Source organism: Rhinolophus ferrumequinum, chromosome 9 (assembly GCF_004115265.2).
Source record: "Rhinolophus ferrumequinum isolate MPI-CBG mRhiFer1 chromosome 9, mRhiFer1_v1.p, whole genome shotgun sequence".
Classification (NCBI taxonomy): domain Eukaryota; kingdom Metazoa; phylum Chordata; class Mammalia; order Chiroptera; family Rhinolophidae; genus Rhinolophus; species Rhinolophus ferrumequinum.
Genome location: NC_046292.1, coordinates 57,216,993 through 57,230,286, shown reverse-complemented (window position 1 = coordinate 57,230,286; position 13,294 = coordinate 57,216,993). Strand labels below are relative to the sequence as shown.

The 13,294-nt window shown below is 42.2% G+C and overlaps 1 protein-coding gene across 2 annotated transcripts in view; it reads right to left on the bottom strand.

Annotated features, from left to right (window-relative positions):
* Positions 1-1,597: 1,597 nt before the first annotated feature.
* The window catches only part of ST6GALNAC5 (ST6 N-acetylgalactosaminide alpha-2,6-sialyltransferase 5), a 152,711-nt gene continuing 141,014 nt past the window's right edge, over positions 1,598-13,294 (bottom strand). The window contains exon 4 of one of the 2 annotated variants that reach the window (XM_033113249.1): positions 1,598-3,036. Coding sequence is in view for 1 of the 2 variants with exons in the window: in XM_033113248.1 (XP_032969139.1) it covers positions 2,805-3,036 (232 nt within the window). In the remaining variant the exon portion in view is untranslated. The remainder of the gene's footprint in view (positions 3,037-13,294) is intronic. The other variant, XM_033113248.1, reaches the window with a different exon arrangement.

The window sequence follows — 13,294 nt, the reverse complement described above, 5'->3', positions numbered from 1 at the left end:
ATCTATTGTAATGGCCTCTGCCAAGTGTTCTTGCATTGAAATAACAGACACCATGTATCGTCCAGCTGTGGCCCTGTATTACTGTGGTCTTCAAGAAAGGAGGAAGCTGATGACACAGCTGGAGAGAGAAGAAAAAGGTCTGTAACATAACGAGTATGACTTAGGCTTCAGACACAATCAGATATTGAAATCACTGGGGTTTGTAAACACGGTTTTGTAGTCACCTTTTATATCAGAGTTGATGTTTGATGGCGTTGAGTGGTGTTGAGACTGATAGTTATGCAATAGTGGCAATGTAAGAATTCAATTGCCCGTAACCAGGTCCATCAGCACAATCTATCAGAATCCTAGGCATTTTCTTTAAATGCTGTAATAAAACCACTGCCTAAGTGACAATTTCTTACATTTATTTATCCAATGTTTTAAAAAATATAAACTTACACATTCACATATCCTAGCTACATGTATATTTAAAATATTAATATTTCCCGGTGAAGCCAGAAATTTCAGAATTTGGTTGCTTTTCGCTCTTTTGAGTAGTTGAGAGGGGAAGTTACAAAAAAGAAGGTGCTATCAGAAGGTCTTTTAAAAACGAGCAAACAAACTCTAAAACTTGAAGATAACACAGACATTTGAGATATCATTAGACTAGGTAATACGACTACCTCTTTGCATTTCCCAAGTATGCCTTCTCAATATTCCAGAAAAATGAAAGCGTTAAAGGAGCTACCCACATCTGAACACATAATCTCTTCAAGTGACAGTAAGGGTAGCCTATAAATCAATTATATAAAATTCGCACGCTTTTCATACATTCGTAAAGTATTGTGTATTCAGAGTCCATGCTGCAGAAGAGATTATACTGGAATAAAATTCCCTTTATAAACTATGAGAAAATGAAAAGAACACATTCCAGTATATTGTGGACAGACATTTCAATTGTACTGGCTTTTACCGTCTCAAGCCACAGCACAACAATACCAACTTCGTTTTTGCTACATAAATATGTAGACTGTGCTTGCCTCTCAACAAGCACTCCATATAATTAGTAGTACCAGTTGATGCAAAAGGATGGAATCTTAGTACTAATTAAGGACAGGGGAAAGAAGTGGTAACGTGAGAAAACCTCTTTAATCACAAGCCAGGTCACGTTCTGTAAAACAATTCAGTCTCCATATGTAATATTTGCTGGTGCCTTCAAATTTGGCATTAGAAAAACTAATGCCTCCTAAGCCATGTGTAAAGAAAACAACTGCTGTGTTTTTAAAAGACTATTTTTGAACAGCACTATGTGCTTAAATGAAAATCTTTCATAGCAACTGATCTCGGCTCTGAATAAAATAAGTCCTTCATACTCCTCCAGACCAGGGAATGGCAATGAATATAATGTAAAATTTGCAGGGAGTGGATCTGAATAGTTCATAGGATAAATGAGTCATATGATAGGAAATCTTCTTGTATTCTCTTCTCACAGACTCACAGAAGGGCAGTTTCTTGCTCTTGTAGCCAGGCAACCCCATGGAAGTCCTCTCTCTCTCTCTCTTTCTCTCTCCCTCCCTTCCTCCCTCCCTCCCTCCCTCCCCCACCCCCTCCCCCCCAAGTGCAAGAAGCACCAGAAAAGCAAGGAGTAGATTTCAGCTAATGGGGACCACAGAGAAAGTATGTTTTTTACCACAAGAGGGAGATAGGCCATAGGGGAATATAAAAATCCCCCTAAAAAAGGCTCCTGCTCCTGTGGGAGCCCCATCATTCCAAGTGCGAAGTCCTCAGATGGGTCAAGGAGAGGCTCGATGAGAGAATTTTGGATTTGCAATGAAACTTAAGAGGTCGTCTGGTATAGTGACATCATTTTGCAGAAGAGGAAACTACAGCTTAAATGAAATGACCTACATCAATTATTAGTAAAGAAAACTATCTTTAAGTTGCTCTTGTTAGTATTTTTTTGAATTAATGACACAGTTTTTGGTTTTTGGTTTTGTCATTTGGAGCATTCCTGTCCCTTGGAAAATGTCATAGCTATTCTCGAAGGCTATGGGTTCAAAAAATGCGAGACAACCTTTTCAAGCCAAATACCAATTGCATGCTAGCAGTGAGCATGTGAACACAATAACTCATCAACCCAATTATAGGCATTTTCCAACTATCGTTCAGGATTCAAGACTTAGGATAAATTACCTAAATAAATATAAGGATAAATTACCACATCAGAATCTATAAAAATACTGGCCTAGAGTACACTACAAAACTCTCAATAAATAAATACCGGGCATTTGCTTTATGAAAGTCAGTGGAGATGTGCTCTTTAGAAACCATGTCCATACTTTCAGGCTGCTTTTTTACAAATCACACACACACTGAGTCCCACAGATGACAAAGGGTATACGTCAGGTTAGGATACAACTTGATACAAAAATGTCTGTTGACATGGCATTTCTATAAAGAAATAAAACTAATACTGTTTGTTGAGTTGCTCATGTTTTGGTTTCGAAGGCAAAACTTGAAGAGACCCCAAATGTTTTTAGCCATGGCAGCATCACTGAAATGAGTGTTCAGCTCCAAAGGTAACGCCTTTGGAAAGAGACAACATTCATTAGGATGTATCAGTTCTGGAATTGTTCCTTCTAAGCCAACTGCAATGCTTGTCGTCACATCTTGTAGGCATCTGTACATAGTACTTCTTGAGGAGTGAAGCTGTTTCCTACTACCAGTTCTTTTCCTTTTTTGAGTCCGGTGTCTCAGGAAGTTCAGCGTTCGGGGGTCTGATATGGTGGGTACTTGGGATTTCGGTCTGGCGCTCTCATTCCTCAGAACGCAGGTTTATTCTCAGGATGATTTATAGCAAGTGATTCTGGTTTCCAGTCTGGTTGGAAAAAGTGAATATTGAATGTCCGTGCCCAGTTCTTAAAGACTCGTTTCTCTGTGATAAAGCGGTGATGACTGCCCTTCCGTCCTCGCTCATGGGAGAGGTACATTGTACATTCATCTGGTCCAAAAGGTTCATAATAATGATAAGGTACTGAAGAGTGATTGGGATCCCTGCAGGAGGAAAAATGAGATAACTGATTAAAGCGGAAAAAAAGAAAACTCCTTTGACTGATAAGGTAAGATGTTATCTTTAATAAGCTGATAAGTACAAATAATATTTTCAAGTTAAATGAACTTCAACAAATGTGTTTTTTTTCTTCCTTTCTTTCTGATGTTTAAGCAATAAGCAAGTGGAGAGGTTTTGAGGTTGTGAAATAAATGCAGTGACTGTCATGATCAAACAGAGAGATTAAAAGTGTGCTGTAGGACATTCAGGCTTTTGGGATTCAACAATTGCATATTACCAAGGCCAACTAGGGTTCTTATTTCTACTCTTGCCCCCGTAAAGTCTATTTACCACAAGCAGCGGTATTTACAAAACAGAAGTAGATCATTCTCCTTCCCCATTCCAACTCTCAAGTCCTTCAGACTCCCATATTCTAAGAGCATATAGGCCTGTAGGGTGTTACGTGATCTCACTCCTCTCCAGAGCCTTCTCCTAACTCACTCGGCCTTGTTCGCTATGCTACCCTCCAGCCTTACTGGCTTGTCCGGTTGTCACCCCGTCCAAGCTTGTCCCTACCCTGAGGCCTCTGCACTTGAAGGCAGTCATGTGGTTGGAACACTCGCTCATCAGTTCACTCCTCTTACCTTTGGGAATCTACTCACATGTACCCTCCTCAGAGAGGTTTGAGCTGATGCCTGCCTCCTTTACTCCCTCTCACTTGGATTTATTTTCTTTACAGCATCAAACACTCTCTGAAACTGCTGGTGTTGTTTCTTTCCTTATTGTCTGTTCATGAGGGCAGGCCTTTGTCTCGTTCCTAGTAGGTGCTCAATAAATAATTTTTGACTTTCTGTTGTTGAAAGAAATTTCTATGGAGTCAGCAGCTACACAGCAAGCCTCTCAAGATAATTTCTCCCTCAGGTATGGAAAGTTGATGACCCCAGTTTGATTCCATCCATGAGAGAGAGAAAGAAGTTCGTCGGCATGATGCCACCCGTTTTTGCTTGTTGTTCTAGCCAGATAAGGTTCTCAAATCTAGTCTCTAAATCCAGAAATTCCAAACCCTTAATCTGTGCTGTGTAGCCTGACAGTGCCCCAATTTTCAGTTCTCTCTATCCCTGTCTCCACCTCACATGAGAAACACCGGCTCATTTCTTCAAGGTAGTGTGCCTAGGATTAATGTGTGTGTGTGTACAGGGGCGGTGCCCTTGTTGAAGGGTTACTAAAATAGTTAATATCTAAAACCCAAAGAACCCTGGTGTCAGACCGGTTTCCATTCTAGGCCAGTCCACCGCCCTCTTCTGTCTTGAAGTCTAGATGATAAGCTTAGTTAAGATAGCCCAACAGATAAACCTTCCTACTTTGAGCTATGCTCACTAACAGGCCTTGTGGCAGAGACTGTGCTCTTCTTAGCAATTCTCTTAAAAGGCCCAGGTGTCCTGGCAAACCACCTTTCAGTGCCTGATGTCCTGGGGTCCCCTCTCCAGTAACAAGGGCTCTACGCTAAGTACAGTAACTTGGTTTCCTAAAGATGCCCATCCTGCTAGACACCTATTCGTTTTCTTCAGAGGAGATCAATACATAAATGGCTTTTAGAGTAGCAACTTTACCAGGGTCAGGGATCGAAGTCTTTTATCAAGAGGGGTGTCGAGTTTGTGGCTCTGACAACAATAAACCTTTGAGCTGCTTCTCCTCTAAAGTTAAAGTTCTTCCAGGAAAAGAGATTTATTTTTGTCATGCAGCATTTAAACCTACCTCATCCTGGGTTGGAGGCTGTGCTGAATTAATACTTTGCATCTTTATTATGCCTGTCTCAATTGTATCTCTACGTTCTACAGTGAAACATCAGAAACTGTGCTGCTTAGTTATTATAGATATCACTCATTTAATTACCCCGGAAATTGGAATCCTCTTAACAGTTTAATAGAAGGTGTTTTCAATACAGAAAATGCATGCTAGAAAAAATTTAAGTTGAAACTGACCACTAGAAGAAAAAAATAAAAAGAAATACAAACTTGTGAGACAGATCTCCCCAGTTTCATAGGGGCATAATTTGTGGAACCATGCCAAATTTATGTGACCCTGGTATACTTGGGGTTAAGCTTTTATTCCAGTATGGATCAGGTTTTAAATCTGATTCGTCTAAGTTTTGGATGTATCTTTGGCATCAATCTGACTAAAGAAACAATTAGGTTTCTAAAAATAATCATGACATTGATTTGGCACCTAGGAATACAGAGAAATTGTAAACCAGCTAAAGGATGCTATCGGATCAATTTCCTTATTCAGGATGACCATCTCTTTGAATGAAAACTTATCTGGCTCCATATTGATCACCTAAAGGGAGAATTAAGGTTACATATTCGATAAATTTAATTCCTGATTTCAAAGGTGTCTAAATAAGTGGGGGTTGTTTCCATCCTTTAAAACACCGTCCAAATGGCAGAAACAAGTTTTGTGAGACTGCGAAGGCAGAGCCCCAGCAAATGCAGGTACAGCTCTCTGGCTGTGAGCCCGCCATCAGCCATAATTCACTGTTGCATTCAGAAAGCCCTTCCCCCATTAGGGTCATAATTCCCTAGGTCTTTCCTCAAACCTGATTTTGTAAAAGCTGCCACAGCCTTTTCTTTCTTTACCTGATCCCAGTGAAAGGAACAATAGGTATCAGCAGAATATTAACATCAGGAGGCTACTATTGAAAAGGGAGGACTCTGGCACTAGGTTCTCGTTTTGGGCCAGGGGACGCTGAAGGAGTAAAGGCGAGGGCAGGGGTGGGTATGGTAATCACAGAGCCCGTTACCCAGTGGCTGCAGGCTGTCATCAGCACGCCAACAGCCAGTGTGGGAACAAAGTCTGCAGAATAATGTGAAGAAGGATTTTTTTTCCTTGTGAAGGAGACAGGTGGCTCCGGAGAGTAAAAGAACTAACATTGAGTGCATAGAGGGAGCTTTAATGAAATACCGTTGCCTGTGTTCCACCTCCATTGATTCTGGTTTAATTGACTTGGAGACGGGCCCAAGCATGGGTATTTTAAAAAGTGCCTTAAGTTTGAGTATCAAAATAACTAATGGCAGTGTTGGATTATAAAACCCATAAAATAAAATAAATGAGTCCATGATGGTGTCAATAAGCAACTGAGTAATTAAATGAGGGAGAAGAAACAGCATTTTCTGACAGAAAAATTCCAATTACTAAATCTAGAAAGAACGAAGGAATAGAAAATCACCATGGGAAAAGCACGGTCATTGTCGCAGGCAAGATACACCGATGAATAGAGACCATTAGTGGGGACAAAGATGAGGCAAAATAGGTTATTTGCATACAGGATCTCCCCCAAGATACTTATTAATGACAAAGGGAAAATAGCAACTTTACAATGAATACCTCAACCAAGGGATAAAGGTTAACGTGGCCAGTAATAAGACATTTTGACATCTTGTCCCTCTTGATATGAGATGCTGAGAAGGGCTTATCGCTTCTGTGGTATCCGTTCTAGTAACGCACAGCCTCAATCTAATCATGAGAAAGTATCACAGAAATCCAAAGTGAGCGACATACATCCTACAAAAATGACCCGAATTCTTCAAAAGCATCAAAGTCACGAAAGATAAGGGAAGACTGAGGAACTGTCACAGATTGAAGGCGACTAAGGAGACACCGTAAGTAAATGCAAAGCGATCCTGGATTGGGTCCTGGAGGAGAGAAAGGACAGCAATAAGGAAACTGCTGAAATCTGAATGAAGGCTGTAGTTTAGTTAAGAGTACTGCACTGGTGTTAATTGCTTACTTTTGATATTTGGGCTATAATTATGCAAAATGTTGACATTAGTGGAAGCCGGGTGAAGGGTATACAGGAATGCTCTGAACCATTTTTGCAACTTTGAAGTCTAAAACTGTTTCAAAACAAACAAAAAATTAATATAATAATGTTGAAAAGTTCCTCTTAGGAGATTCTATAATAATATACCGCCAGGTTTCCGATGGCTGATTAAGTTAAATGACCACTAAGGCTTGGTGCTTAACTTACATTATCTCCTTTACTTCCCCATCAGGCATCTGAGGTAAGTATCACCGCTCCATGTGCTAAGTGAGTTATCAGCGCCTGGGGGTGCCTGGCTTTAGGCACACAGCCTCACTTATGGACCATCCAAGCTGTCACACTTGACCCTTTCAGCCCCAAACCCAGTGCTCAGCATTCCATATAGACTAACCTATTTAATCCTCACAGTGCCCCAGTGAGAGAGGTACTGTAATTGCTCTTGTTTTACAGATGACGTAACTGGTGCATAGAGAAACTGAAGAAGTTTCAGGGCCCAGTTTTGGTCCAAAGCTGTCCTCTTAAGGGTGAGGCTCTGTGTCTTGCAAAAACTCCTGTCCCACCATGTGTGTTTCTGTACTAATGGCACCCCAGGTTCGCACTGGGGTTGGCAGCACATGGTTGGCAGCAGCTTTGTCCTTGCTGCCTTTCCCCAAGCATCTATCTATAGAGGTGCCCCATGCTTGGCGGACACTGTGCAGCTGGTCAGGGCATGAAGCAGAGGCCTCATGCTCACTGACAATCCTGCCTACTAATGGTGATGGCAGCAGGAGTTTTTAGTGTCCCATGTTTGAGTCTTCGAGAGCTCAGCTGTGCAACTGGAAAGAAACATCCTAATACCGACCAGAAAGGCAGGATCCTTCCATATCCAGGTATTATCTAGGTTAACCCTGCTCTCTGAGTTTGGAGCTGGACTATCTATAAGAATGATGCCTTTGTCTCTTTCTAGAGCTCTCAGACACTCTCTCTAAACACGCTTCTTTCTATTCTTGGTGTGGTACCTGGCATAGAGTAAGCAGTAGGAAATGTTTGAGGAATAGAGTTGAATCAATAGCTGTCAAGTGTCTACGTTGTTCTGAAATTGGCTTGCATGGGGGGCCTGTGGGAACACTATACAGCATTCAGATGAACATGTTCTTACAGCAGGCTTTCCTAAACATCTGCCTCAGGCCTATGAGACCCGCTGAGCCACCTTTATTCTGCTGCCTGATTTCTTGCTCTTGTGTATTTGGAGCACACTGAGCACCAAGGGCCTACAGCTGTTTATCCTTCACAGGGCAAAGAGCCCATGTGAGTCACCTGAACCCACGCCTTACAGCCCAGGTGCCTCAGGTGGTGCCATAGCCTTTCCTACTATGCCAATGGTACCCACAGGAGGGAGAAGGAAGGTAATGAAAACTCTCGGTGACTGGTCAAATTATGGTAAAGAAAGAAGAAACAATAAGCATCTGGGAAGAAATACAGCAATATATTTTAAGTCTGCTTCATAAATTGTGAACCACGTAGGTGCATTACTACTCCATACCCGTCCTATATAAGCATCTGATTCTACACCGGGCACTGTTGCCAGGTAGGAACTTTCCCTGTTACACTGGCTGCTTTATTAATGTTCACTAGCTAATAATTTTAGCAGAATCAATTCTGATATTCATGATACCTTTGAGATGTCCTTCACATTATGGATGAGATATTAATTTAGTTCCATGACAGTGATCACTCTGAGTCATTACTCGTCTAATTAATACTCAAGACATAATGGGTAACTGAGAGTTGTAAACTTGGTAATGTGTTAAGTATGACCGGAAATAAGATTATTAGATAGAATTTAAATGCTTAGCCCATTATTATTGCAAATAATTTACAACAGAAAATGAGATTAAAAATACTCAGGGTAACTTAGTTTGGAAAGCAATGATAACAGATCTTTCCATTGCAATTTATAATCTTCGTAGAGAGAATGGCTTCCTGTATGGATATGGCAGGATTTAAGGGTCTATTGTCCACATAATAATATATATATTTTGATGCTGTGTAGGATGCAACATGGGATTAATTTTCTCCAGCTTTTTGAACACTGATGAGTCTGGCGATGAAGGCAGGATGGAGATCGATGCCCCTCTTTGACGACCCAGTGCTGGCCCTGGTTGAAAATGAAACACGTGGCCACCACTGACTTCTGAGCATCCTTGAAATCTGAATTTGCCCTTTGCTGCTTTCTCTTTTCATTCACCTGACACTTTTGGTCTTGAGATAAGTTTAGAATCAGTCTCTAAAACACGGCTAAGGAAAGCAAGGCTTTTTAAAATTTATTCACTGAGCCAATCAATACTGAATACATACTTTGTGCCAGACACAGTGTCAAGTGGGAAAGACACAAATGTTGATTGAGACACAACCCTTCCTTTTAAGGAGCCTACAGGCAAGTGACAAATCAATCAGTGAGGTGGGACAGGGGTGGAGGTGGTGGAGCGCCCACGGGGCACAGGTGGCATCTGACTCAGACAGGAGGTCAGAGGAAGTGTGGAGGAGGCCTTGGGCATCTGAAACAGTGAAGTGAAGGGTTAGCAGCTTTAGCTCTTGAGTCTCGCAGATTTTAATTCAAACCCTAGCTCAGCCATTATCTGCCGTACTACCCTGGTCAGCTGCCTCATGTCTTTAAGCTTCCTGTATAAAGTGATGATAATAATAACATTTACCTCATGGGATTATCATAAATGTTCAGTGAAAGGGCACATGCATTCATACTAACTGCAGGGCTGGCAGATGGTCTGTGCAGAAAAAAAAATCAGCCTTTAATATTCATAGTAAAGAACAAGTGGTAACAAGGAAGGGATGGTCATTCCCAGCTGAAGGCAAAGGGGCTGGTATCAGCAGGGTGAGATCCTTTGTAAGGTTCTCAGTGTGGCTAAAATAAGTCTGTGTGAGCAGAAGATGGGTCCTGAAGGGCTTGTGTGCTGCGCGAGGGTGAGTTCACACTGCTTAAAAGCTTTGGGAAGCAACTTAGGGGTTTAAGTGACAGAGTCAGATTTGTGACACTCAGGTGACTGAAGGCAAAGACCCCGTCTCATTTTTCTTTGATTCATTCAAGCCCAACACAAAACTACTTGAATGAATGACTCTCTGATTAATTTAGTAAATGACTTCTTTTGAGGGTACGAATCGTGCTGAAGTTCCAAAATGGTTCATTTACCAAAAAGGCACAGTTGGCGCTCTTTTTGTTTGTAGAAGTATTGCCATGTGACTATCTCTTCATTCCCGTGAGAAACTGGGCACCTGAAGGAAGCCACGGAGAGGGTCGCTCCACTGTGAGCCGCCTCATGGGATATCCTGCAAGCAGCCGGAGGCCACATAAAGCCAGTTCTCCACAGTGAAGAGAAATGGGATCCAGTTCACATAGGAGGCCATGCATGTCCTTCCCTTTCCAGCAACCAGGCCTCCTCACCACTGAGCACCATTCCTTAATGCTCTCTGGACATCTCCTTAAAATGTGCTAATGGGTATCCACACTTGCAGATTTGTGAGTCCCTTCACCTGGTAGACTTATGCATGCTTCACTTACACCAGAGCTGTGCCAGGCACTCCTCATCCATTACTTGGTAGAACTATCATCTAAACCCTAGAGGTAAGGACTGTTGTCACCATCTTACAGATATGGAAGCTCAGGCTGCTGAGACGGTCATTAAGTAATTTACCCAAAGTCACTAAGGCTCAGTGAGGTCAAATAACTTTCTCAAGGTCAACAGCTTCTGAGAGGCAGAAACGGTTCTCTTCACCCACAGCAACCCCCTCTTACCACAGCACTAAAGAGAGAGTAGATGACAGGGCCATTCATTCACTTGATATTTATGGAGCATCTGCTAGAGGCCAGCATGGAAATATCTACTGTCCTTGCACGAGGGCTCCCACAGTGTACCAAACACATAAAAATCTCTGTCCTTGGGGAGTTTACATTCTGGAAGGCTCAACCAGATTGAGCTCTGCAACCTCACAAAAGCTTCCTGTACCACTTTTGGCCCTGTTGCTATCTTACTTCCTTAAGTCCAAGAACTCATGACACATGTACCCTGTTTGGCCCCTTACAGTTCTCAGCTTCTTCCAAATAAAGACAAAGGAGGGAGTGCTGGGCGGTCAGGCTGCCTGACTGGCTCATTTGGGTGTCAGGATTGCCTACCCTGGGCAGAGAGTCCCCTCTTCTCCTGCTTCCCACAATCAGAGCACGCCTCCCGGGGACCTAGGGACCTCCAGCTCTGCTTACTTAGAGAAGACATGGCCCCCCAGCACTTGAGCCCTGGGTGTCCCTGCCTGCTCCTCTGTTGCTGGAGGACAGTCGGCTTGAGCAGCTGGGAGAAGCAGGCAAAAAACAAAACAAAAACTCAAAACAAAATAAGTGGAGGTGGGAATGGTCAGACTAGTGGCTTACAAGTTGCTTTTTCACTATTTGGTGGCAGATACTGTGTGCAAGAGTTATTTGACTCTAAGAGGCTTTGCTGTGTTCATTTTTTTTTTTTTTTTTTTGGTGTGGGTAAGGCTTATTGTGAGCCTGAAGGACACAAAGCTGTGTCATATTCTGTACCAAATTCTTGGTACCTTTCAGGACAAATCTCAAGTACTTTGAATAATGATAATAATAATAATAATTTCATATATCTTACAGTATACTATCAATGTATTAGCAATAATAATGATCTTTTCTGAGCACTAATTGTGTGTTGGTCACTGTATTAGATGCTCTACATCCATGATTTCATGTAACCCTCACCATGACTTGCTTGCTTTTATTTTCTTACCCCCATTTTGCAGATGAAGAAAACAAGGCTCAAGGTCACCCAGTTAGGAACTGGGTGCCTGATGGTTCAGCCAACATGTCCTGGAATAAATATTAAAGGAAATTGAGCTTCAGTCTGTGCTGCTCCTGGTTCTTCCCGTCTCACCCTTCATAAACAGGCATCACGATTTTGCAGAATGCTCTTTCTAGCCTAAGCATCTTCTCCAAATGACACCCAGCACAATTCTCCACTTTCTCTGATAGGACGCTGGGCATAGGGATCCCTTTGAAGAGTTCTTGCTGAAAGTATCTTGTGAGAACAACTATCAAACCTTTTAGTTGGTGGCTGAGGAACAGAAACCCAGAACCAGTGGCAACATGTTTGTATGGTGCATTGACAGTCTCTTAACTTACTTGTTAGTGTCATTCAATAAATTGTTTCCATCCTACATATAAGACGTCTTGATGAACTATTTCTGAGTAAGAGAAATGAGAAGTTAACTTGCCTTTCATTTATTTTCCATAATAAATGGAATATTTCCTTGAACACTCTAAGTCATTAACATTTCAATTTATTCATGTGCTTTCTCTCTGGCATCCTAATGGCAATATTACATAATTATATCTGCCATATAACCATCGACTTTGACAGCACTTTGTATGCCCCTAAGTGCCACTCCCACTGCTTTTGTTAGCCTGTTGGTTTTAGGAGGCAGTTTGCTTTCTTATACCTACTTACTTTTTGCACACAGATTGTTAAACAGGGAAACAAGGCCAGTGAATTAAGTGATGAGGAACTGGGTGAGAATCCAAGCTAACTCTTGACATGTACGAGGCCCTGTTCCAAGCACTTTACATGTATTAACTTATTTAATCCACCCACAACTCTATGAGGCAGAGTCTATTATTATCATCACTTCTATTGTTGACGATGCTGAGACACACAGAGCGTGAGCAGCAAGTTCAGGTCATGCTAGGTTAGTAAGTGGGCAGGCTGGGCTTTGAAGCTGGGCAGTCCGGCTCCAGACTCGACATCCTTCCTTACTATGTTATGTCACCCCTGGGGACAAGTAGTCCAGGCATATATAAAAGGCTTGCTTTGTCCACACCTTTCCTTCTCCTCTGTGACTTGACTCTTACATATAAACTATTACTGCTACCGTGTTGGGCCTTTGGGTTTAAACGGGCGGGAGAAAAGTGGTCAAGTGGTAACAGCATGATTAATCTTTTCTCATCCCCACTTCAAAACTCAAAGTTGTAGATTTTGCCTAAAGACCCAATGGCCTTTGAGAAATTGTTCGGTTTAAAACACATGGAGCAAGCATAAATTATTTTGTTTTTAATTTTTATTGGGGAATGTTGGGGAATAGTGTGTTTCTCCAGGGACCATCAGGCTCAAGTCGTTGTCCTTCAATCTAGTTGTGAAGGGCGCAGCTCAGCTCCAAGTCCAGTCACCGTTTTTAGTTGCAGGGGGCGCAGCCCACCATCCCATGCGGGAATTGAACCTGCAGCCTTGTTGTTGAGAGCTCGCTCTAACCAACTGAGCCATCTGGCCGCCCCTCCAGCAGCTCATTGTCTTCAATCTAGTTGTGGAGGGTGCAGCTCACTGGCCCATGTGGGAATCGAACCAGCAACCCTGCTGTTCAGAGCTCGCGCTCTAACCAACTGAGCCATCTAGCCG